At 39.4% G+C, this 26524-nt stretch overlaps 1 protein-coding gene across 1 annotated transcript in view; it reads right to left on the reverse strand.

The window, feature by feature from the left end:
* Positions 1-291: 291 nt before the first annotated feature.
* Positions 292-26524, reverse strand: part of LOC110055244 (uncharacterized) — a 36363-nt gene continuing 10130 nt past the window's right edge. The window contains exons 8-55 of the mRNA XM_089288900.1: positions 25427-25497; positions 24944-25144; positions 24119-24255; positions 23252-23405; positions 22489-22567; positions 21592-21675; positions 21303-21360; positions 20790-20892; positions 20537-20582; positions 20267-20322; positions 19855-19935; positions 19692-19766; positions 19442-19539; positions 19041-19083; positions 18188-18281; positions 17975-18079; positions 17224-17261; positions 16476-16554; positions 16054-16121; positions 15817-15874; positions 15441-15503; positions 14835-14941; positions 14376-14475; positions 13907-14004; positions 13083-13196; positions 12890-13003; positions 12570-12663; positions 11724-11798; positions 11232-11284; positions 10887-10971; positions 10589-10723; positions 9118-9264; positions 8643-8741; positions 8258-8373; positions 7511-7649; positions 6918-6971; positions 6047-6127; positions 5875-5927; positions 5391-5525; positions 5119-5194; positions 4921-4981; positions 4479-4570; positions 3728-3775; positions 3304-3426; positions 2296-2373; positions 2028-2076; positions 1637-1735; positions 292-747 (exon numbers count right to left, since the gene is read on the reverse strand). Of these exons, the coding sequence (XP_089145026.1) occupies positions 617-747; positions 1637-1735; positions 2028-2076; positions 2296-2373; positions 3304-3426; positions 3728-3775; positions 4479-4570; positions 4921-4981; positions 5119-5194; positions 5391-5525; positions 5875-5927; positions 6047-6127; positions 6918-6971; positions 7511-7649; positions 8258-8373; positions 8643-8741; positions 9118-9264; positions 10589-10723; positions 10887-10971; positions 11232-11284; positions 11724-11798; positions 12570-12663; positions 12890-13003; positions 13083-13196; positions 13907-14004; positions 14376-14475; positions 14835-14941; positions 15441-15503; positions 15817-15874; positions 16054-16121; positions 16476-16554; positions 17224-17261; positions 17975-18079; positions 18188-18281; positions 19041-19083; positions 19442-19539; positions 19692-19766; positions 19855-19935; positions 20267-20322; positions 20537-20582; positions 20790-20892; positions 21303-21360; positions 21592-21675; positions 22489-22567; positions 23252-23405; positions 24119-24255; positions 24944-25144; positions 25427-25497 (4347 nt within the window). The 3' untranslated portion in view covers positions 292-616. The remainder of the gene's footprint in view (positions 748-1636; positions 1736-2027; positions 2077-2295; positions 2374-3303; positions 3427-3727; positions 3776-4478; positions 4571-4920; positions 4982-5118; positions 5195-5390; positions 5526-5874; positions 5928-6046; positions 6128-6917; positions 6972-7510; positions 7650-8257; positions 8374-8642; positions 8742-9117; positions 9265-10588; positions 10724-10886; positions 10972-11231; positions 11285-11723; positions 11799-12569; positions 12664-12889; positions 13004-13082; positions 13197-13906; positions 14005-14375; positions 14476-14834; positions 14942-15440; positions 15504-15816; positions 15875-16053; positions 16122-16475; positions 16555-17223; positions 17262-17974; positions 18080-18187; positions 18282-19040; positions 19084-19441; positions 19540-19691; positions 19767-19854; positions 19936-20266; positions 20323-20536; positions 20583-20789; positions 20893-21302; positions 21361-21591; positions 21676-22488; positions 22568-23251; positions 23406-24118; positions 24256-24943; positions 25145-25426; positions 25498-26524) is intronic.

Raw genomic sequence — 26524 nt, forward strand, 5'->3', positions numbered from 1 at the left:
CTTTCATGTTCATCTTGATGCATATCAACCTGAGTTCATCAGGACTCGCTTTGAAACCAAGGCAAAACGAAACTTTGTAAAGGAGCATTTTTTATCTTTGACAAAGCCGAACTTTATTTTATGGAAACTGTAATAGTCAAGAAAATTATTTCTTTATTCCATTTTTTGATAATTTACTGGTTCATATTGAAGCCACAAGTATTTCATTTAGATTTCTCGTCTTTGAAAACATTACTCACCACAAGTAATTTTTTTAACTCTTTTTCTCTGAAGGAGCATTTACACCAATAATTGAAAGAAAAACTTGTTTTTAATGAAAAAATAAATAAAAAGCTTTTTACAATTCTGTTAAAACAATGCTGTTCATGGTTAAAAACTCTTATTCACAAACTCTTATTTACAAACTGTAGTTTCATTTACATTTTTGTTGAAATACCAACCTTGTAGCTCAGTGTCTGTTTGTTTAAAACTCAGTTGGAGGTATCTTGCTGTCTAGCTAGCACTGACAACAATGAACACTTAAATCATAAACGAGAAATGTTCTTCACATCGCGAAGAAACATAGTAGACCTCACTGGGAGTAACATTGAATTTGAAGACGCAACTTCTTGACGTGTCACTGTTTTCTTGTCTGGATGACTATTGCTCGTTTGTAGTCCTCGATAGCGGCCACTTTTTTGCCTTGTTTACCAAGAACATCAGCTCGCCTTTTGTAGACAAGAGCATCTCCGGGTTTGAGACTCAAGGCTGTGAAATAATGAATTGATAAAGAACGATCAAAAAATAACAATAATTCTCACACTCAAGGAAGGAAGAAGGATAAGAGAGCCTTAATCCCCCTCAAGTCATGTTTAGCTAGTTACTGGTGGAGAAACAGCTAGCCTCCTTCGCGAACGTTCTTCTCATCACGCAAGCTTTCCTCCCCGACGAGGAGGAGTGCGTGACGTTCTCACTTCTCTTCACGCACTCCTCCACGTGACGGAAGAAAGCTTGCGTGATGCGTCCATAGAGCGTCTGCGTAAGAGGCTAAGAAATAGTTTATCCCAATGTGATGCAAATTTTGATCAGGTGGACAGCCAAAGCGACCCAGCACGCACTTTCATACTCCAAAAAAACACCCACGCAACGTGCGCGCGTGGGAACATTATCCGTAAAAGACCTGGGTACCACGCATAAGGGGTACCCTTGCGAATAAGACCTTTCTAGTGGTTTAACTCTCTTAACTTTCATCCTCACTATTAACAATGTATTACTTACGTTGAAGTAGCTCAAGCCATTACATCAAATGTGACGAGCGAACTCACGGATCCGTTTTAAAATTTTTGAAGCATCACTTGGCGAGAAGCTAAACTTCTGGTTATTTTTGGATATTCTGAGTTCTGAATTCGAAATATCAATTCTCCTTACTCATTGCGATGTTGGTGGTACATCAAGACATGATGGTTATCTTTATTCTCATCACCTGTCTACTTGACTGTCTATTCATATAATAAGGAGAATCTAACATGTGATCACTGTTGGGACTACCTCTTTCAAGTTGCCAACTGTTCTTCGATGATAATACAGCGCGAAATCAGACCAGGTGAAAGGACAGATGTACGCAATGGGAAGGGTGGGTAGGTGGGTTGCTATTTACCTCTTGTATAGTCGTCCTCTGAATCTTTGTATTTCCTCAATGAAGCATACAGGTTTGCACGGTTAAAGTACACATGAGCCGCATACGGATTCAGCTCCACTGTTAACAGAATAGAAATGAAATTGTAATAGCTATCATTGTAACAAGAGCTACCGGAAAATTGAAAAAAACAAAAAAAAAAAATAGAAAGTGTCAGTCACACAGAGAGGTGTTTTCTTGCTCCATTTTGATTGGCTGGGTAGATTAGAAGCCAACAAAAAGATATCAAGAGTTAAAAGAAAAACTCTACCTGCATACACACGAATGGATCAGATTAGTACCCCCAAAAAGAGGTCCAATCGGACAGCCCCCATCGAAATTGACAATGACAAATTCTGAGTTTATTTCCTACCTGCCCGATTAAAATCTTGTATTGCACCTCTGGAGTCTTTCATCATCACCTATATAGAGACGAAATGTTAATAACATTGACATTTCACTAGCCTGATGCACCTCTATAAAAGTAAATCCGCTGATCACAGTTGTAAATGTCTTATAGAATTTATGTTTTTCAAAGTATAGGATTTCATAAATTTGAGGCATCTTCGCATTTGGTAACAGCAGGTCTGGCGGGAACTGCACGCGCGCTACATGTGTGACCGCCGAATAATGTGACGTACCTTGGTTATGGCTCGGTTCAGTACCGCGGACTCATCTTCAGCATACCACGACAGTGCTTTGTTGTAGTAACTGAGTGCCTTTAATCAGAAAACAGAAAACAGAACGACCGTTATAACCAGGCTTAGTCCATGAACGGTAAGCTCCAGATGGAACGTAATGTACCGGTTACATGGAGTAAACGAGAAATGCTGTTTATCAAAGTAATGGGTGACAACTTATTACTCTCCCTCCCCTCCCCCTTCCTCGAGAATAAAAATCAACAATAATAATTTTAGTTGTCTGCTCAGTGACCTGGCCTTTGTATGGCAGCGAGGCTAGAGTTGACCTTGTTTTGATACAGACCTCACTGCTTTTGTCATGTAAATGCAACTAGTTAGCATCAGAACAACTTGTTTTACACAACAAAAGCAGTGAGGTCTGTATCAAAACAAGGTCAACTCTAGCCTCGCTACGATGTAAAATGGTCTATTGAACTAAGTCAAGTCTATGATTTGAAGTTCGTTCCTCAGTATTTAAATACCAGGAAATTACTCATACTACATCTGCGAGGAAATTATTTTGGCAAAGAACACAACACAGAATTCTCAACAGGAATCGTACTATTCTCACTTCTGCCCCACCCTCCCCTCCCCCCCTCCTCTCCCACCAAAGAAGAAGAAGAAAACAAACGTTGGGAATGGTAATTTGGTTTGCACGATCAGACAAAATTTGAAATATGAACTAAATTTCTGAAAAGGTTCTGGAACATATGAGAATCATTTGAAAAGATGAAAACTTTGCGTTCCCACATGGACGTTTTTCTCGGCTAAAATTTCCAGGCCTTTCTTCAAGTTTGAATCCATTTCCGTACCCACACGACTAGGTTCCAGGGGCCCGAATCCAGTAAGTTCTTTTGTGAAAAAAAGAACCCTGAAAATCTTTGGCAACTAACTCAGTGTCGGCTTTTAAGTCCCTTAACGTTAACATTGGTTTCACCCTTTTAATGTTCACACCCGCACCCAACTGACCTGTTTGAACTGTCTCTGTCTGAAGTACACATTAGCTGCATTGTAGTAAGCCAGTGCATAAGATGGATCGGTTTTGACTGCCGCTTGATAATCACGGATGGCGTTAACGAAGTCACCCATGAACTGGAAATAAATAAGAAAACAAAGCAGCAAAGTCTGGTTAACTTGCTGCTGTTGTTTTACTGTGGGTGTCAATTATTGTCTGTGGATGCTTTGTTTTATACGTCACTGGTCACCACAAAATGAAGAAATTACCTAGCATGCTTTCTCCAACGGTGAAACTCCCTGATCGACCAAGTAAACACTCACATCCCACAATTCCCCAAATGGCAAAGTTATCTAAAACAATGTCAACAACCTAACCGTTTCATCTTCTTTCATTACTGTAGTCAGTTATTATCACAGAGTGTTTCACTCGGTTTACCTGCTGCACAACTCCACGATTGGTCAACAGCTCTGCAGTCTTTGAAATCTGATCAAAAACGTAAGGCAAATAGTTAGCTTCAATAGTTTTCATACAAAGTTGGGATGTTGTACCATCGCGAAACCCATGTTAAAAGGGATAGGGAAGCCCATCGACAAATTTGAATTAAATACCCAAAGGAGACCAATCTAGACGAGGTTCAAGCTTTATTTGACCCTCTTAGTGTGCAACCCCAAAACATACCCCCTGGGTAAAATCATTGCCGTTACATCCTGATATTCCCAAATGATAACAAAATCCGCCAGTTACATTCCAAAAATATACGACACGTATCCCACCCATTGCACATGAGAGTCTCCTCAGTGGGAAACCTCCCTTCTACCAGAGCAGTTTCCAAACACGCTCGAAATGTCATGTCAGCTTTCTAAAGTGTTCAATGTAAGAGCAAATTTACGACACCTGGTAATTATTGCTGATTTTCGACCAAACACTGCATTTTGCGCCATCTTTGCCACTGATAAAAAAAAACGGTGGGGGAAAATACGCAAACAGCCCCCTTTTAACGTCAAAGACGTTACTAATGGACATGGTGTATCCTCTTGGTGTCATGCTGATAGTGAAACAACTCGCACTCAGCCCGACGTTTAACATAATAACTCTGTCCAGATCATTCACAGAATTAGCCATGTCCAACTAAAATATACGTAACCAGCAGACTGTAACTCAGAGCCGCTAGTTTATAATCCTATACCTTAATGGCTTCATTCATATCAACAAAGGCACCAAACGTGTTACCCATCTGTAGATTTACCACAGCTCGTCCTTCTAGAGCTGACTGACATCCTGCGAAAATAGAAATTACAAAAACATTGTTTGCTAACCTGGCTCCTGATGTTTTCTTTAACAATTATAGAATTGAAATTTGTATAGCCCAAATTTTATGCGTATGATTAAAATGCGCTTTAATACGATGTATGTTAAAAAGCTTAAAACTGTTCCTTGTAAATTGAAGTAAAGCATTTAGATTACATATAGACTTTTTCTTTGTTCTAAAGGAGAAAAAAAAATATAACGTTGTCAACCGGGGTATAGTAAATGTTTACTATGATTTTAACAACATGCCATTTCTCTAAGTATTTTTTTGCTCGGCTAAGACATTTCAAGTCGTTGATTAATTTTCAAACATAGCTGACCTGAATCAATGGTTATTGCTGCGGAAAATTGGCTCCACGCTGCCTGGAACTTCCCCTCCACCTAAATAAGAAGACGACAAAAAAAAAATTTCCAAGGAATAAATTAATGGATCAAACACTCACTCAGGTGACCAGCCATGCCAGTGGAGCAATTTCTCAACTTGCACTTACAAAGCCGGACTGTTTTTCATTGCTTACTTGCAGGTTGTAGCCCAAGTTAACTCGTGCAGATAAACAGAGTGGGTCCATGTGAAGAGCCTTCAAATAATCATGCCTGAAACACAAGTGCAAAAACGTGAAGTTTTCAGCTTTATCTCTATCTGGTTAGTCATACATTATTTCGTTCGTTCGTTCGTTCGTTCGTTCGTTCGTTCGTTCGTTCGTTCGTTCGTTCGTTCGTTCGTTCGTTCGTTCGTTCGTTCGTTCGTTCAGAATAACATGAAGACGGGCGTTCAATGACGTTTACTCACCTTCCAAGTACGGTGCCGTCTTCGTGTCCAAAGTCCATCAGTGCATTTCCTCGGCCATTATAAGCCTCGACAAAGAACGGATCGATACGCAGAGCATCGTTGTATGAAGACACGGCTTCCTCCAGGCGGTTTAACCTAAAAGAAACAATGAGAACGTAACAATATTTTCATTGACGAAAGATTCGCCAAGTTCATCTCTGTTCTAAATGCAGTTTCTTCAGAGTCCTTAAAACTGCCCTCAGAATTAAGGAAAGCGAAAATAATTAAATAAAACCTGGGTTTTGACTGTAAGGGAAGAAACACAACACAACTTCTGGTTTTCATCGCTTTGAATTTTGAAAACCTTTCAACCTGACCCAAGTAACGGTGATGAACCAGTTGTTTTTGGTCGTCACCCGCGGCGTGAAAACAAAAATCCCCGACATTTTACCGACACGGAAACAATTTTCACTGATCGAAATATTTGCGCTTAAGATTTGCTTACCTGTGGTAACACAGACCCAAGGTGTGACGAATATGAGGGTTCTGCGGAGAAACCTTAGAAAGCAACAAACCATAACAGTGAATTATATGCACACGAGTAGAGGTCCCGCCAGTAAAAAGACTGGACAAGCGAGAAAAAATTATTTCCAGCAATAACGTACGTGTTTATGTACCTTAGCTGCAGCCAGAAAATCTTGAAGAGCGTTTTCCATGTCATCTATTTCGTAATACAGCAATCCTCGATTCTGTAGAACCTGGATTAAGACATATAGAAAAGGAAAACAACATTGAGGAATTGCCTTTGTGAAATAAGCTTGATTTCCGCCACTCTCTCGGTAACCGAGCCAAGATGTGCGACGGATCGGGGCAAGTGGGGATAACCACCATTCATTTACGATGTTTTAGTATTTAGTCTGTACAACAAGAAAATGAAGCTATTTTTTTCAATTTTGCCTAAACTAGATTTATCCATGCACGTTTGTACCAAATGAAGGCCTGTGATTATCCCGTGGTCATGGAACCCTTCGAAAGAATCATTCACAGCGACACGGATCAGAACGTTTTCCTAATTCGAGTAGAGTTGCTTAGTTAATACGACATGAGCTCAAGGTTAAGCAGTTTGTTTCTATCTGTAGGAGACTGGACAAGCTAAGTGGCACTAAGTAACTTCGGGTATTTGTAGCATGAAACAACCAGGTCCGAATTGTTCGAAAGCCGGTTATCACTAACCAAGGGTTAAAAGTTAATTTTCATTGATGAAAATTGTTTCTCACTGCTATGTTTTGTGTGGTTTGAGAATATTCAAACTCAAAACTGAAGGACCACAATATAAACAGACCACCCCCCCCCCCCCCCACCCCGCTCCAAAAATAATAAAAAAAACGTCACAAATCTGATATCAAAATTCTCGCTGATCCTCGGTTAGCTTAATCGGCCTTTGAACAACCCAGCCCAGGAGTTGTGGAATCCCTTCCGAATGGGATGCAAGTTCACCACAGGTTAACCCTAACCTATTCCTACCGTCCATGATTCAACCTCACTCACCTTAATGTTTGGAGTGTCTTCAAGTAACATGACAGTTCCATAATCCATCAGCGCCTGTAGAAAATCACAAATGGAATGTTCGGAATGTTTCGCGGAGAGCGTTGTCGTATACATCACTTGCAAACAATTTCGCACTATTTCGGGCTTTTAATTTTTGGACACTTTTTACCTCATTTCGGACAAATTTCGGACAAAAATTTCGGACACTTTCTTGAAACTTAGACTGAAAAAACATCAAAAGGTAATAGTTTTAAAGCACCTTCAAGGTTTTACAGATACACCGACGAGAAAATAACACAAATCAGATCTATCAAGTCATTACGTATCTCAAGCAGTGTGTCAACTAAAGTTCGCTCAATCATAAGGGAACTAAGAGATTTGGACGGAGTTACTTACAAGTTTCACATTGTACTACAAATATTTCGGACGCTTAAAAATTTCGGACGGTTTTATTTTCGGATACTTCTTTTGTCCGAAATTAAAATCGACCGAAATTTCTGGCAAGTTAATGCAGATTTTGATAACTTACTCTTCTTTAGACAAACCCAAACCAACAAAAACTATTGAGTACGTTTTTAGTGAGTTGTACTAACCTTCTGAAAGAATCTCATTTCATGGTAGCACACGGCTCGGTTGAAGTAAGCCAGTGAACATTTGCAGTCGATTGCTACAGCTTCTGTGAGATCTTTCACAGCAAGACTGTAAGCTTTGATGTTGTACTTTAAGGCTCCCCTACAAGTTGCCAAACAAAATTTCAGCGTAGAATCACTGCTAACTTTCCACAACCTGGTGTCTTCGCGGCGCAGCGATCAGATCCGGAGTTTAAGAGCTCAATTAGAAATCCACCCCGCTTCCTCTAGGTATATTATGATTTGTTTTCATTATCTCCAGAAACTGCCCGATAAACACGCTTTGTAAATAGCCAACTGGTTCGCTTTACCAATGCTGTGTTTATTCAAAGAACTCCTTCCCTAAACTATTTAGCTAAAAGCTAAATGTATGTCTACTACAATCATATATTTACTTCACATAAAGCTATTTTCCACATAAGAAATATGTCACTTTAGAATAAAAAAGAGCCTGTAAATGTATCCGAAGGTAATGAAAATTGCACTTCTTAAAAGTAGTCAGTCCCATAAAACACAAAATCATAATGATCAGCTTTATCGCAAGGTAACTCGAACACTTTTATTGCGCTTTCTTTCTTTTAAGTTCCAAAAGACGACCACTTCAGACCCATTACTCAGTCTTTGTCATCTGCATTATGCAGACAGCAACTTCCTAACTTTTCAAGTTAAATAATCTAGGAAAACTGGAGGCTGAAGAGAGAGAGTCCAAACCTGTAAAGATAAGCCCTGACACTGCGAGGCTGTAGTTTGATGGCCTCGTTACAACTCATGATTCCTTTGCTGTACCGTCCTTTCATACCATAGTACGCTGCTCGACTCAAAAATGCCTGACACAAAAACCAAATAAAACTCATTTAGAGATTTATTGATTTTGTATTGAAGGAATGCATGGTATCCTTATTCTTTATATCCAAAACTAATTACGTCTTTCAGGGTTGATTTTTGTTTCAAAGATTTTTTGGTGGGTTTATTTTCCGTGTGGGAGAAGCGCGTTTAAAAAAAATGCGCGCTTACATTAGAAGTGATTGTTTTGTGTGAAAAATCTAACACTTTCTAAACACGACAATATTCGAGTCTTTCCACATCGTCGACTTACCTGGAATAAAGTGGGATTGATGGCCAGTGCTCGGTTAAAATCGTGGATTCCTTTGGCGTGTTTCAGCTTCATTTTAGTGAGTCCGCGCTGGTAGAAAGCCTTAGAAAGGAAGTTAATATACCTTCAGTTAGAAATATCAATTCTCCTTTCTGGGTGCTACACGTCTCTTGCAATCTTCGTTCTGAGAATTCAATGGTAAATCAGGCTTCAGTAGTTCGAAGGCTGGATAACGCTATCCACCGGATAAATCACTATCCAGCGGATAGCGTGGTTTGTTATCCAGCCTTTGAACAAGTGGGGCCAGGATAATATGAAACCGCTAGATGTTTTTCTTCTTTGTTCTCATCGACTCGATATTTTCCAAGATTAACTCGAGAGATTTGGGTGGCGGGGTGGTGGTGGTGTGGTAGGGGAGGGGGGAGGGAGGGAGGGTAACTAACTGCTCCTCTTGGGACCATCCAGTGTATATTGTTACCTCAGCATAATCCGGGTTCACTCGTATAGCATTGTTGAAAGCATCCAGCGCACCAAGGGGTCTTCCAAGCTCTGATTGACACATGCCAATTAGGAAATGAACAGACGCAGCTTCTATTGGCATTTCATGGCGAGGATTCCATGGAGTCTGCAGAAGGAAGAAAGTCGAGCAAACGATCAGAAACTGCGCAGGTGCTTTGAATGATAAAAGTTTTAAGTACCCATACCAGCCAAGTGGCCCATCAGGCCGGAGCTTATCCCAGTTTCCGTAGCGTAAAGCCACTAGGAGTATTTCTACTTCCCCTTGGGATAGGATGCTAGTCCATCGCAGGGTTACCCCTCAGCATTAAGTTCGCCGGTACCCATTTATGCACCTGGGTGGAGAGAGGCACTGTGAGAGCAAAGTGTCTTGCCCAAGAACACAACACAATGTCCCTGGCCAAGGCTCGAACCTGGACCGCCCGATCCGAAGTCGAGCGCACTAACCATGAGGTCACCGCACCTCCACCAATGAATAGTACATGCATAAGTGACAAAAAATAGCGGCCTGTCTTTGATTGTGGTACAAGGGTCTTCTTGTTTAAACAAAAGGCTTCTTACAGCTGAGCCATCGGAGGTCAGCTGGAAAGAAGTATCAAGGTATGACTGAAAAGTGAGCTTGAGAAATGACGATCTATCTTACTAGAAGAGGAGAAAGAGAGGAAAGAGGTGAGAGAGGAAAGGAGAACGAAGGGCGCGGGAGAAAATACACAAAGGCCGAGAAATAATGTGTTTAATTTCCGCATTTAGGAAAAGGGCATGGAGTTTTCTGCGCACAACCAAAAGAGAAATATCTGATAGTGAGGCTTCTTCAGTGAAACCAAACTGAGTACTTCAGCCAGCAACGATAGCAATACAAGTAATACCGTAGAATTCCGAAAGTAACGGCTTCTTTTGCCCGCTAAATCCGAATGTAACGGGGGCTGTTACTTTCGGAATTCTACGGTAATGAAAAAGGGTGGTATTCAAGAACAACAACAAAAAAATAAATCAATTAATTAAAAATTAAAAATTAAAATTACAATATTTAGAAAGGAAGCCACATCAGCCTTAGGTGGTTTTCATGCAGGTTTTCTATCCTGGTCGAATTAGAATTTGGAGTGTTGGTTATTTAGGAGTGAGGAAACCCGGAGAACCCGCAGAAAAACCCTCGGAGCAAGGCGAGAACCAACAACAAACTCGACTCACATATGACGCCGGACCGGAATCGAACCCAGGCCACATTGGTGGGAGGCGAGCACTCTGGCCACTGAGCCATCCCTGCTCCCCCAGAGTAAGAACTATTTGCCATATTACCGGGATTTCGTTTTAGAACGAAATCAAAGCATTTTTGCTCATAGGTGAAAAGCTTGTGTCCAATAAAAACGTTCCTCCTCTGCCTCACAGGAGGTGTACATGCAGCATGGAAAGAAAAGAGAAGTCGAGTCACATACCATGACCTTGATGGCCCTCTCAAAGCTGCTAATGGCGTTTTCAAATCTCTTGGCCTTCATGTTGGTTTTTCCCAGGAGAATGAACAAAGGAGCTACAGGTTTCACACGAGTTGCTCGTTCAAGAACTTCAATGGCCTGCAAGTCAAACAAATACTTGTGACAAAAATCAACGACGAGTCTAAGGAGCCTAATTTGCTGCTCTGGAAAAGTTAGATTTAGAATAAGAGTAAATTATAACTGCAGAATAAAAGATTATTTTAGTAAAAAAAGTTTTCTTACTTTCAAAGATTGACATTACCTGGTCGAAGTTCCTCAAGAAACTCTGCACCACAGCTTGCTGAGTTGCAGACGCTCCTAACCCACTGTTGAGGTCAGCGGCTTGTCTAATAAAACACAATGAACCATTGAACGAAAAATCACCACACTTGGAACAGAGCGTGATACTGGTCAGAGGTTAGTAAGGGACCATTGCTCCTTTTGCTTGTGTATATGTAACTTAATTTATCGTAAAAGTTATCCTATGATGAATAAATAGTTGCTATTGTTGTTGCTCTTCTTTCACCTGACCACTTTTTTTTTGACAGATCTTAACCATTAGAAGGTCCGAGCACCATTTACTTTACGATGAATATGGAAAACAAACCTGACATGAAAACTTGCCAGCTCTAATTTGTTCTGCTCCAGTAACAGTTTTCCCTGGAAACAAACACCATGTTCATTAGTATCAGCTTAAAAGGGAGGGATTTTGACTGCACTTGGCATTCTGTACGGTGAACTGGAATCAGTTTTGCCAAATCTTTTTTGAATCTGGAAACGTTTAGAATTCTTGAGGCCGGATAAAACGATGACGAAAATTGATGCGAGAACTCAAACCATCTGTGAAAAAGCCATGCAATGAAGTTCCAATTAGCTCCAACTGATGAGAGCGCACGAGAGGTTGGCTCTGAGGGAGCATACTGTCAGGCCAGCTTGGTTTCATAGTCAGAATGTTGCTGCTTAGCAACCTTGCAGACTATTTGCAGGCTCAGCTAGTTCCCAGGTTCAGGCAAGATGTGTTGTACTTATGTCACCGCTAATGATACTTTACAATCTAGGTTAGCTTCGTTTATTAAATGTATCAAAGGCGTGTACTTACTCTGGCCATGTGGTAGTCGGATATGTCTGGTCTCATGTGAATTACTCTCGTGTAGTCTAGGATTGCCTCTTGAATCTGTAAAATGATAACATTGTCAACATTAGTTTACCAAATTCATAATCCATTCCACTCTCCCTCAATCATAATTATCACTGTTGAATGTCGTTATTTATTCTGATCACCTTTTCGGTGCTTCTCTTCCTCAGGAAATTCTTGCTTAAAGGACTTACGTCACGGTTTGCGCATCTTGAAAATATTAGCCTACATTTTTCAAGTTCGTCGTTTGTAATTCGTGTTAATCTTCTCCATCCTTGTTCCTTTATGGTTTATTATTATTATCTCTTTGGTGTTTTTCTATCTTAGTAAAGAACTATTTTCAGGTTCCCTTCAGTTTAATAAAAGTAATTTTTTACATGGCCAAAATAACTCAAAATACGTTGAAAAGATGATTTAAAATAACGTATTTGGATAGTTTTGAACAAACGAAACTCCCCGTAGAATGAGAAATATTCTTCTTGCTTAGAAAGTTAAGAATATTTTCTCTCGATCGTATACTTGCATTCCTTTGCCTATTATAATAGGCAAAGGAATGCAAGTATACGATCGAGAGAAAATATTATTAATACTCGTTAGTTTTTGAATATATTCAAAGAAAGAAAAAGATATTCAGATATCTTGATAGTATCAAGTCAAGTAAAAGATACTATGAATGGTCAAGATAGAAGAAAAGACCAGAAATCTTGAAAAAGAACAAGCATGAATACAACACTGATTGGGAGAATCACAACTCGCGCAGAACTACGCAAATGATAGGTGGCCGAAACTAGACCATCATTTAATACCCACCATGTGGAGTTTGTGGTATGCCTCAGCTCGACAGATATAAGCTCTGATGTATGTGGGATCAACCCGAATGGCTGCTGTGTACCGGCGAACAGCCCTATAGAAATATATAACAACAACAACATACTTGGTGAAGCCAAACAAACTAAACCAGAGGTTTAATTAAGTGTTGGGCACTGGGCAAACTTCCCGGCTGTAAGAATGATTTTGTCCGCCTGGCTTGACCATCTAGGGGAAGGTTTTTCTTAAAATTTTACACGGCTTTTCAGTGTTGAAAATCCTTGTAAAACACCGCTGTTTATATAATTAATTTATTTACGTACTTGTGATAGTTGCTATACTTGATGATGTAAATCAGGCCTATGTTGACATGAGCACTTGCTAACTCGGAATCCAACTGAAGAGCAGCTTCGAAATCAGGGACAGCATCCTCCCATCTGAAAAACAACCAATTCAAACATTGTAACCAGTCTTGTAGGATTCGACGCGGCAAAAATAAGCTACGTAGCCCCTTACCTCTTAAGATCGGTGTACAGAATACCCCGGTGCAAAAACGCTTTGACGTTCTCTTCAGAATTGTCAAGAAGCAAAGACACACTGAAATCTTGCAAGGCTCTCCTCGGATGAACTCTGAAACCATAAAGAAACGAGATTATTATTAAGAGACATTTTTTCCGTATAAACATTATAGCGCATTTAGTGACACTTATGTGGTTGATTTTTTTCATCATACAAATCCATAAACGGATGTTGAGCCTATATTGAATTCGCCACCCTTTAGGCCCCATCTACACTACGCGGGGGAATTTGAAAACGGCGTTTTCCATCTGAAAACGCATCAGATGTTTTCCGTCCACACTAAGCTGGAGGAATTTAAATACGCATCAATCATCGGCTATTTTGGATTTGTGTTCGAAAAAAAAAAAAAAACTCTGGAAGATAAATCACATGATCATTGTGATGTCATCGTTTTGAAAAAGCGTCGTTCTCGAAATATTTTTCGTCCACACTTCAAGGCAAAGCCGTCGTTCTCAAATTTCTCCAGTTGAAGTACGTTTTCAAAAAGTTCCTTTTTCGTGACGGATTAGTATGGACGGTAGGCCTAATCGGAAAAATAAAGCTGCGTTTTCAAATTCCTCCAGCGTAGAGTGGACGGGGGCTAAAATAAATTGGGACTTCCTAAGCGTACCCAGATTAGAGTTCTTCAGCAATTACAGCCGTTTTGATAGTCTCTGTGAGCAATTACTCGACTCGCGTTACACAAGTAGTTATTGATAGTTGCAACCATAGAGACGACAGAAACAAATAAGAAAATACATCTGCAAAATTACGCTTCTTACTTCCTCAGTAAACAGCCCCTGTGGTAAAATGCGACGGCATTTTGAGGATCATAATGAACAGCAGCGGCAAGGTCTTTTAATGCAGCCTCAAAATTACCCTGCAAAAAACATGAAAACTTTTCACTGATAAGTTATAGGAAGTGCGGTGGTTCAGTGGTTAGCGCGCTGGACTCCGAATCGACGGGGCCGGGTTCGAGCCCTCTGTGGTGGATCATTGTGTTCTTGGGTAAAACACTTGGGTAAACTTTTAAGGTAACCTGAGAAAATGGCGGTGTGCTGGGGAGACCCTTAGGGTTAGTCGTTTCTTTGGCTCGTCACTTAACCTCAATCACCGTTTATGCCAACAGCGAGTAAACGTTTGTAGGATAAGCTCAGCGACTTTATGCTATTAGATACAATAAGCATGTAGGTACTAACATAATTTTCAAAGGATGTGACTGAAGCTGTAACGCAAGACTATATTACATACCGTCTTGGCGTGAGCTCTTGCTCTGTAGGTATAAGCTCTGGAATCTTCTGGGTCTTGTTGGAGAAGTTGGGTGAAATCTCTCAGAGCCGCAGTCCAGTTTCTATGATCAACGAAACACTGTGTGATTAGCGCAAGATCACGGAAACAGACCACAACAATGTTTGGAAGATGATGATGACCGAAACAACTGAAATATTTCGACAATACAAAGCACGGACGATTACTAAATCGACTAAAAATGTATGGTTTAGTAACTGTCCCGGAGTTGTACTCTCTAAAAGTTCAAAAGCGAACTTTAAGTACCATAGTTTTAAAACAAAGGGCATTTTTTTAACAAACCACTAATTGAGAAATTGGGTACAAGTTTACCTAATTTGATTTCATAACCCTCCCACACAGTTTTGGTTTTCCATTGGCCGAAAACAAAGCGACAACTAGATATGTTTTTGAATCACTCACTGGTTGTTAAAACGAAAGAGTCCCATCTCGAACATGGCGTCCGTCTTTGAGGGCAAAAGCTTGGCTGCAATCTTGTAATCTTCAAGAGCCAGAATCATGTCTCCACGCTGCAGGACAGTTTCATTTAGAGAAAATGCCAGTAACTAACATGCGTTATTCCTGTTACACTTGCTGTATTTAATAAGTTAATCGGTGTCATCGGAGTAAATAGTGCCTTAACCCTTCTCTTCTTTAAAGTGACGAGCAAATAGTTTCTCCTTACAACTCCACTACGCTGTTAAGCATGCAGTTAAAGAAAATAAAGATTTTCATCAACTCGGACATTTTTTCCTGTATCGTCACAACATTGTGTAAATTCCTTTCCAGCCTCTCTCTTATTCCCACTCCAGATGGAGGGAAACACAAGAGCCCGTCTCTCTTCGCGCGCTAAAGTCTCACCAACTCAAAAAATCCCATACTGATGACGTAGCTTTAGAGAGATTCGTTTACTGTTTCTGATTGGTTGTTGCTCGGCTTGAAGGACGTCACTCAAGTGTAAGAAGTGTTAACAAGAGAGGTGTTTCTAAACATATCATTTCAATAACAATGCAAATATAAGGAGGTTACCATTTTAAACATGGCTGCTCTCTGATAGTAGGTTTCAGCATCGGCTGGGTTCAACTTAATCGCCTGAAACCAAATCACACATTATTTTGGTCAGTTTGTGTGCAGGTAGAATACTCAAATATTTTGAGATCTGAGCTAGAACAAATGTCAACGCACGGTTTTATAGCACTTCAAGAAATCCGTCATATTTCTAGGGATTAGTCTGGTAGGTGGGCGTCCTCGCGAGCGACCGTGAAGAAAAAGAATGATTTCTCTCAACCTCCGAGATTCGAGTTTCCTCCTATAAGGTGATTTTTGAGCGTGCTTACGCACTCGCCTGCTCGACTAACAGTGAGAAAACTGAAGGAATTCTTGTAGTGTACTTGATCATTGATACCTGAGAGTAATTGACAATGGCCATTGTGGCGTCATTTTCCAGACGATACAATTCTGCCCTGCAGTTAAAATCGAACATGATGTTTAATACACTCATTTGTCAACTACGATAGAGCATGTAAACACGAAATTGAATCCAAGAGCGACTCGTTCGTCAGAGAACTGTAAGTATAATCTAGGTCGTGTTTTGCAAGAAAACGATACAAACATAAGCTGTTCTTTCTACAATTCCCCAAACCTGGATCGAAAGGCTCGAGCCTGCGTACTACTGTGCTTGATAATGAAAGACAAGTCATCCAGAGCTGACTGAAAGACACAATAATAAACACCATAAGTAGAATTCTATTTGTATACTAAAGCAAATACTGCAATCTTAATGGCTGAATTATCGTACACTGTCAGCCATTAGTGTGCAGTGGTTGTTGGTCGTCTTCGAAATGGCGAAAGAAACTCTCCATGCACTGGCGGATATCTTCTGAATCTTACTGTTTGTGGACGGTATTGCACTGGAACAAGCTTGCATTTAAGGCTCAGGTAGGGAGTCTTCAAATCTCATATGGCATTACATGTAATGATATCCTCGCACATGAGGCTCCGCTGCAAGCTAGTCTGTTTACAGTCTTTAAACACTAATCGAGAGGAGGTCAGTGGACATGTTACCTTTCGATTATCCTGTAGCAGATGCAACAGATGTCTGTGCCAGTAAGCATCCAGCAGTTTAGGTTCCAGCTCAATAGACCTGGCAACAAAAGATACACCACATGAATGAAGGAAATTCCAAGAAACAATGAGTTATTCCATATAACCTCCAACGGTGTTTTGAGTTGTTGGAAGACCCGTATCCTTAATTAAGCCTTTTCAGGTTTTATTCTATTGGCTTAAAAATGCTTAAAATTGCTTCGAACTGCTACCATTAGAGAATCTACTCGTCCACGTATTCTCTGAGAGATAATCAACCATTTTTTTTCATGTAGGTGAAGTCTGCCAACTGGCCCGTCAGGCCGGCGCTCATATCCGGTTTCTGTAGCACGAAGCGACTAGGAGTATTTCTACTCCCCCCTGGTTGGGATGCTAGTCCATCGCAGGGTTACCCCCACTATTAATATGGCCGGTATCCATTCATACACCTTGGGTGGAGAGAGACACTGTGAGAGTTAAGTGTCTTATCCAAGAAAACAACACAATGCCCTCGGCCAGGGCTCAGACCTGAACCGCTCGCTCCGGAGTCGAGCGCACTAACCATGAGGCCACCGCTCCTCCAACTCGGGCTCATAATATGATTGTTGAATGCCACGGAGGAAGAAAGGGAGACAAGACCAGAACAACACGCGTGTATCAGCAAAATACTATAGATCCCTGTTACTTGTGTTTTACATGAGCTGTGAATTCATTCCCGTTCTCCTCTCACCTGTTTAAGTCATCCCACGCCCTCTTCAAATATCCGAGCTGCAGATGAAAAGAAAGCCCCATTCAAATTAGAACCACTAAGACTGTACAAATAGAACACAACTTATATAACAACGACGACCCACGTGGAACCCGACGTTTCTTAAGGCAGTAAGTGGCATCGCATTAAACAGTCAGTTCTGAAAGTCACGGAAGTTGCAACGCCATGATTACTGCGGATTTGAGCTGTATACTCTTTTTTGATACGAATATAGTTTTTCTAGCCTGCAAACGCAGACGCATTTTCGGCTGTCACTTGGTTCCGCCGAAAGGAACCAAGTGACAGCCGAAAATACGTCTGCGTTCGCAGGCTGTTGTTTTTCTGGCCTAGGCTAAAATTTATTATTTTTCTACCGATTTTAGGCTTAAAATATTCGTACGTGTGAATATTCTTAAATTATAGCATATGGCATTTATGATTTATTGACTTTGCTGGCGTTGAAGTAATTTTGAAGCCAGACTGCAGGTAATAAACCCTGTTATGACTTGTGCCTAGTTTTGCTGTTTAGAGAAAGGAAGAATTTTCACGGTTTAGTTCAAAACATATAACTGTATTGTGTTTACAAATTTTCAACACACAAAATCATACTCTTTTCAAAATCTCAGCCTCGGGTTTATTCTTAAAATATTCGTAAAATTTGGCAAATTTCAGCCTCAACATTGTTACAAAATATATTCTTATAATGAAAAAAGATCTAAAGTTGGTTATTTACCTTGCGTAAGACAGCACCTCTTCGGCATAAAAAGATAGCAGTAGACTCCGGTTTCTGTGTAGTTTCGAGCAAATCGGTTAGTCGTTCAACTTCCTCTTGAAGGGCCTATAGTACAAACAAAACCAAAACAGAACATTTGTAGATTTATAAATTTGGCTCAAGATGAAAAATGTTTATAAGAGTTTTTGCCAAGATGGATAAAGTTTCACTTACGTTGTACAGCTCCCGGTCTGAGCTTCTTATCTCAGGCTCGATCACTTGGATGTCTTCTAGTATATCGTTGTCTATAACAACGGCTGTGGACTTGCTGTGTGGAAACAAAACTGCGCTCTAAGATACCTTTAATCACACGTGCTATGCTATACTAGTAACACTAAGGCTTTTCAGTTAGTCTTGAATTAACTGCTGAATATTTTACTGTATGACTGAGAAAATGTCTTTATTGTGATTGGCTGAGAGCTGGCCAATTTATCGTGAAGTTTTAATTTGCACTGCAGTGCCGCAAATTAACGCGCGCGTGCGTATATTTTTCAGTCGTACAAGTAAAACTTCTGTCACATTACACTCGCGTAAAGGCTGGTGCAATTTTGAGACAATTTTCAACTATCGCTCTTGGTGTAAATTTACTACGTCTACAGTCATGTACGATTTCCTGTGGCCGGTTTTCATGTGACGTCATCATTTTCCAAAATCAAAAATTACCAATCCTTCTGAAGTTTTGATTTCATCGCATGTAAGACCCTCTAAGAACTTGACGTTTTACTAAAGGGTTCTTCGTTTTGTAATAGAAGACGTTTGAATTTCCAAGTTTATGCGTTGCATGACATTAAAATGGCGACCCGAGAAGTCTCTCGCGTGGGTCAAAAAATGAGTTATTGCTTAAGTTTTTACTAACTGAACTGTTATTTCACAAGAAGAACACTTCTTCGAATAACGCGCGAATGAAAAACCGCACAGACCTAAATCTTGGAGGGGTTGTGTATATATCATTCATCTATCATATTCCAGATTCTTTTTAGTTTTGATGGCGTAACAGTGAAAACCAGCTATACTAATTCAGTCTTACCTTTGCGAGTGTGGTCTGGGAGAAGTCAAACTCTGCAGATCAACTAGAGCACGAATTAAAAACAGTTAACAAGTCACTTTTGACTAAGGCAATGCAAAATATTTTGACTGCCAAAACGATCCTAACTCGACGGTTCCTTAAATCTATTCTGGCTTCAGAGTTTTATGTCCGGCCAGGTGGTAACCTTAGATAGGCCACACGTTGCGTTGCGTTACGCTAAGTTGCGTTACGTTGCTTTACGTTGCGTTACGTTGCGTTACGTTGCGATGCGTATTTTTTTCCCTGGACCAACGCAACGCAACGCAACGACTTTAGGTTAATTAAAGAGGAAAGCGTCAAAGTGAAAGTTCACCAGGTGAAATATTTGGCAATAATTGTTAGAGAGTCTGATATCAACTTACATTTGATTTCAGGAATAGCAGGAGTGGGTGGATAAACTTCATCGAACCACACATACCAAGTACGCTCACGAACTTCATCAAACAGTGCTTCACCAGACCTGTAGAATAGATTTTATTCACTTGTAGCTCACACAAAAACTGCTCCCCCCACCAACAAATAAAAAAAAAACATTTCCATGCTGCAAAATCCACAGAATACAAACAAAATGTTTTTTTTACTAACGAAAACGTTTCTAATAAGTGCGCCTACCCTGTAAACTCGTTTTTCATCATTTCGTCAAAGTCCAACAATGTTGGTTGGCTTTTTGCTTTTTCCAGGTCTGACCTGCGGAAAGCAGTTTCAAGTGAAAAATATACACGATTGGGAAATCTCGGTGCTGACAATCTATTATACTGTTGCATTCTTATTGTACCTTGTGCTGATGCTGATGCTTTCACTCCTCTGCGAAAACGTTTCTCTCTCTAAGTGTCTTATATCCGTGAACGACTTGTGTCTGCAAGACATAATTAACACTGACATGATTACATTGAGGAAATAAAGCAAATGGGAACATGGCCAATTCATCTAAGTCCCTAGTCATCCTTTTGCTTCACACATTATCAACTTTCTCACACCAGATGAACAACAGTCCTTACATTTTGAACCATAACTCTTGGTCTCCGAAACCACAAGTAGATGACAAAAACTCCCGGCTCAGAACAAGTTGGAGTAAAACCCGTGAAACTGTAACAACTTCTTTCTGTGTTTGTGCTTGTGTTTAGTTGTATTGTTTTGTCGTTATGCTTTGCAGCACAAGGGAGGTACATGTAGCGCTCGAAACATACCTTGAAATTTTCCTTGCTGGTTGATTCAAGAATTCTCTTATTGCCTGTTCTCTTTCCTAAGATAAATGAAAAGAGCTGTAGGTAAGAAGCTTCCACCAAAACAAGCAAACAAATAAACAAAGACATAAACAAAATTAATTTATAATCAATTTCGCCATTCAACGCCATGGAGAGATCAGAGTAAAGTAAGACATTTACATGTAAGTGGCCAGATGATCAACCAAAATTGTGATTAATCTTAAAATTTGCAAAAATAAAAAATGTACATACCAACTCCTTTTTTGTCTTTTTTCTTGTCTTTCTTTGAGGATGTCTCCTAATGAAATTATCGAACCAATACAGAAAAACGTTAAAACACTGTCTTGAATGTCACGCCTTGCCGATCATGTCACGTCATGTCACGTCACGACATCTTATCATCAATTCAACCCAACTTCTTTCCCTCTTTCATCTAGACTTCCACTCAAATAATAACAACTACAGTAATAACAACAGTAAAAAACAAACAAACAACATAACTTACCTACGACTTATAGGAACAGTTGTGCCTGTTTGTATTGACATGCTATCTCCAGCATCTGTCCTCCCCTCGTCAGTATCAAACTCATGTGACGTCCCCTGAAAATCTTGAGAACACGAACAGGAAGACAAATTAACAAAAACAAAATGTTATCATCATGGTAATTTTTAAATCTAGTTTTGTCAAAAAAATTAATTATACAGAACACTGTCATCTCATCAGGAATACATATGGAATAGAAATGCAAAAAGAGATAACAGACTGAAACAAACTAAAGCGTATTAACTTTGAGTTCTCTTTCATTTGCATTACTGATCAGCTCAACCATCAACTAAAAATGATCCACAAAATGATCCACAGAGAGTCTTCATGAATTATTTTAAGTTGAAAGTTTATGAGGCACGAAGCCCTTCCTTTCACAAAAAGTCATTAATTTTCTATCACGTATCATATTAACACTTGTATGATGTAAGCTGTAAACTAAATTTCACAATAACCTTGACATGACAATCTCACCCATTATGGTACTGTGTTCTGTTGGTGATGTCACAGTTGTTACTGAAAAAGGCTTTTCCTGAGTGAATATGAAACAAAGTAAGATACTAATTAAATAATAATCTTATTAAAAAAATAAAATATATATATTTAACTTTATTAGTACAGTCGAACCTCGATTATCCGTACCTCGATTATTCGGACTATTTCTTCCAGTCCCAACGAGTCTGGATAATCGAGGTTTGACTGTATACAGATATTAACTTGTCAGCTGTAAATTACAGGGTGAAATACATGTACAGGAGTGTACCTGAGAATGTTCCCTATCATCAGTTTGTTCTTTCTCCTGTTGTTTATCTTTGATTGCAGCAACCTGGTCACGTTGGTAATTCAACTGAAAAATATTAGACTTAACCATTAACATAACATAATTATATATGTCAGTGTTCCAGATAAGTGAGGGTTCTCAGGTCAAAAACCTCACAAGATCAGCTACATGTGATGACCCAACAAATTAACAGAAAATTTATAATTGATTTGGTGGAAGCAGCGGTAATTGATCCATTGGAAATCCTTTTAGACACCCTGCCTTGAAAACTGATCTGGAACCCTGCATGTATTACTGGACAATTTTATTTCTTTTCATGGGAGGCGTGGTGGCCCCATGGTTAGTGCACTCGTCTCCAGATCGAGTGGCCCGGGTTCGAGCCCTGGCCGGGGACACTGTGTTGTGTTCTTGGGCAAGACACTTTACTTCCACAGTGCCTCTCTCCACCCAGGTGTATAAATGGGTACCGGCGAACTTAATGCTGGAGGTAACCCTGCGATGGACTAGCATCCCATCCAGGGGGGAGTAGAAATACTCCTAGTCGCTTCATGCTACAAAAACCGGGATAAGCTCCGGCCTGATGGGCCACTTGGCTCGTATGCAGACTTTACCTTTTACCTTTACCTTTATTTCTTTTCACAGATATTTGTTAACATCAATATTCTGACTGGTCTTTCCAAACAACGTGAAGCAACAACTGAACAAGAAAGTATGACTGTCAATTTGACAAAAATAATTGAAGAATTCAACCCTTAATAGCTAACTTAATTCTGTAAAGGACTTTTGACTGATTACAATTAATTCATACTGTAAAACAATTTAATACATGTAACTGTACACTAATAAGCTTACAGTAACTTCAAGGTATTATCTCATTACCTCATTCATGCTGATGTCATACCCTGCAGGGACTATAAGACCCTTTTCACCAAGTGACAATGATGGATGTGACACTGACCTAAAATGGGGTCATTGCAATAGTAGTGAGGTATTGAAAAGAAGCCTTAACAGGATTGGCCAAAACTCACCATAAATAGATCTTTAAAGCTTGGGCAGTTTGTCACTCCATTTCAGACCATGTGATGATACTCTTGGGAATTTACACTTTTAAATTTTCAAATGGTCGCATGTATATGAATGAATACTTAATTATTTTTTTAGATGTGTAAAATAATATTCTCTAAAGAATATCATGTGGTCTGTAATCAGAGACGATGAACTGCCCAAGCTAAAAAGGTCTATCCAACAAAGACTAAAGGATAGGCAGGAAGGTGCGGTAGCAAAATGGTTAAGCATTCTGAGTCAAGTTGTTTAAAAACCAGTTAATGCTAACCCATGATTAAAAGTTAATCGAAGTATTAAATTTTCTTGTATAAAAATGTTTTTCCTTTCTATGTTTAGTGTGGTTTGAGATTACTCAAGCTAGAAACTGAAGGACAAACAAACAGAAATCCTCACTGAAAAGTTACAAAATCAAACTGAAATTGAAGAACCCAGTCAAGGAAGAACCAATTTGAAGAAACCGGTCAAGGACTCTGATTTGAAAGATCTGTGTTCAAATGTGTGCAACTAAATTTTCTTCTGTATCAGTCAATGGAAAAAAGACTCATGATTCCTGGAAAGTTTTTTTATTGGAGTATACCTGAAGATGGTGACACCTTCATCTTGGTCTTTCTGTGCAGCTGTACTTTCCATACCTCCATCTAGTTCAACATTGCTTTCTTCTGCATTATCTTGTTGTTTAATCTCCTGTCTTCTTTTGTCAAGCACTGACACAAATCTGGTTGGACTTGCAACTTAAAAAAAAAGTATTTAAAATTTAAACATGTGATTATTGTACACTGTTGTACATTGATCAATTGTTTATCCAACGTCATTTGTCTTGAAAGTGCATCAGAAATATAGCATGGTTCAATGCTGCAAATCTTAAAAGTTGCTATCTACACCCAAGGCAGGAAAGACATTTTGAAATCCAGTTGCCCAGTGGGCCAGTACATTTCAGTTTTCAGTTAAGTTGCCCCCACTAAAATATACTTGCCCAAAAGACACGCAGTGTTTGTGCCTTATCAACTAAATTAATCCATACTTTCAACTCATTGTTTTGCTCATTTTGTAGTCTTAAGTTTTGAAATTGTTTTTGATTAGAAATTATCACTAACAAGACTACTGAGGCTCATTTCACTTGCCAAGTGGACCACCAAATATCTATTTTCACTTGCCCAAGAACAAAATTTACTTGCCCTGGGCAATCGACTTGGGTTTTTTTCCTGCACTGGACACTGATGTGTTGTTTTTACAATCTTTGAATAGGACAGAGTGAACAGTGTTGCAAACATATCTAAATTGCACTGAATATTTTCTCAGGGTTTATGCTACCAAAAATAGATTCTGGCCTTCATGTATATACATGAACATTTTCAGAGCTTCTATTTATATTTATTGGACAAACGATATTGTCACTTCTACAATAATTTGTCAAGACACTGAACATGAGGTCAGGTCATGTTACCTTGTCCCTCTTGGCCGTCTGTCTGTGGGTCAAAACCATCCACTATGCCTCCTATATCAGTTTTTGGTCTTTGAACTTGGGTTTCAGCAACAAGCTTTCTCAGATCAGTCATGGACTCATGCATTCGACTGAGAACTCTGCAAAACAAAAAAGGAAATACATGGAACAAAGTCATGTGTGTGAGCTTGAACATCTATACATGTATGTGTACATGTACAGATACAGTATTGGGGGAGGGGGAGTAACTGGACTGAACAAAATGGTGCAAAACAGGATAGATAATGTAAACATAAAACAGTCCCAGTGTGAAGTCATGTACTATATGTGAGCTTGAACATTTATACATGGATATACAGATACAGTATGGGGGGGGGGGGGGGGGAGGTGTGGACTGAAGAAAATGGTGCATAACAGGATAGATGGTAAACGTAAAACAGCCCCACTGTGAGCTTAATTAATAGTGTTAAATCTAAATATGATTTTGAGAGTAAAGGTTGTACATGTACCAGATGGAAGAATGCCTAATCAGACAATTTTCTGTTTAGCTTCCTACCGATATATTCAAGACAACATAATGAGACTTTAAAATGGCTTCCAACAGGAAACCATATGCATCTAGAGAGAAACAAGATGAATCTTGAAAAAAACTGAGAATGATATGCTTCATGCGACAAGGTGATACGGTGTACTTGTAGTCCTTACTTTTGAGAAGTACATTGCACAGGCCATCAAAAAATACTCATTAAAATCAGGATACCTAGTTCTTAGTTAAAACCTTTCTAACCTAAATCAATAACCTTACTGTCAAGTGAGTACTGTACATACCTGTTCCTGGCCTTCAGGTCTTCGTCATCCAGGTCAGCCTCTGTTTCATCATTATCATCACTGTCTAGTCCCGTCACTGTGTGCAGTTCTGCTCCCAGGCTCTCCTGCAGCAAGGACGCACCATGGTACTCGGGATAAAGCTGCGACTTGATGGTTGCTGGGGCCAAGTTCATTTTAGGTGGAGCTGGAGTCCAGTAAAGTCTGCAACACAATGTATATATAACATCAGGGTTTCATTAACGTTTTCAGCAGGAGGGAAACTGGTTCAGCCAGGCAAAACTTTTTGAACAGAACTTCTTAATAAGAAAAAGTTTTTTCCAGATGGTCAAGCCAGGTGGGCAAAATCATCCTCACAGACAGTCAATTTGCCAGGTGTCCCACCGTTAATAAAACCCTTGTACAAAATAAAAATTACTGAACTGTAGTCCTAAGGTTCAATACATGTTTACTTCATACAAGCAATTACATGTACAAGGGCATGACCTTGAAGTATCCTCTTTTAGCTCCACTTTGACCCCAACAATGTCCAGAGATTCACCTGGTTCAGCTGAAAACTAAACCAAAAAAGACACAGCTTACAAACAATAATCATTAGCAATCTTTAGTTGTCACTTAAAATTTGAAACTAGTGAAAACTCAGTGCATGTGTCAAGTCAGTGTACAGTTTGTTCGTTATTTGATTTACAGTTAAGCCTTTCCAAAGCAGTGAATGGAAAGCCATTACGAAAAAACATAATAATTTACGTAGGATGTGGACCAAAGCATGAAAAAGAACTTGCAAACTCTTTCAATGATTAAAAATTCTTATCCTTAATTGTATGCAATTCATTTTGATGATGTTTCTTCAGGTGTCTTTTCAAAACATACTACATTGTACAGTTCATATAATCAGCAATTACATTATGAGCCTGTGTTTTGTTAATGAACAAATTGTCAACGAGGTGTAGCCTTGTTGCCTATTATCCATAGAAAACAAGAGCAAGTAATCTTATTGCTTTAGTTAAGACAAACTCAAAAGGATTACAGCACAAAATCTACATTTTTTTAGAAATTAAAAAAAATTGTAGATTAAATTGTTAAATTATTTTTGTAATTTTTTGCAATTATTGTAAACCGCATATAAAGTCAATAATTTTCAGTTTAAGGTTACTTCCCACCTTCGCAGGTGCCCTTCGGGAAAAAAATCGTACGCGCGCCAGTTTCAATAAAACCCCAACAAACTAAATATCATAAGAAAGCTTAATAAATGTACTTTTAGAAAAAAAAAAAAACAATTTCAGCAATGTTTTCTTTCAGGAAGTGTCAGGAGGCGGTAAGGTGTGAAATGACCGAGGCTTCTTCTACTGAATTTATCAGGTATCGGATTCCGCAGTACGAGCAAAATGGCTGCACAGTCTTATTCACAAGGCATCAATCAATGAAAGTGTGTCGGGCTTTTTCGATATTCTGATTGGTTGTCTAGATATCCACTTCTAAAGTTGGAGTAGCTAAAAATATGCGAGACGTGTTGCATAAATGGATGCCACGGGGAAAAATGTGTTAAATATTCAAATTTCCCGACACACTTTGGTTTGTCATTAT

This window comes from Orbicella faveolata, unplaced genomic scaffold (assembly GCF_042242905.1).
Source record: "Orbicella faveolata isolate gen_17 unplaced genomic scaffold, um_ofav_v1 contig_2, whole genome shotgun sequence".
Taxonomy (NCBI): Eukaryota; Metazoa; Cnidaria; class Anthozoa; order Scleractinia; family Merulinidae; genus Orbicella; species Orbicella faveolata.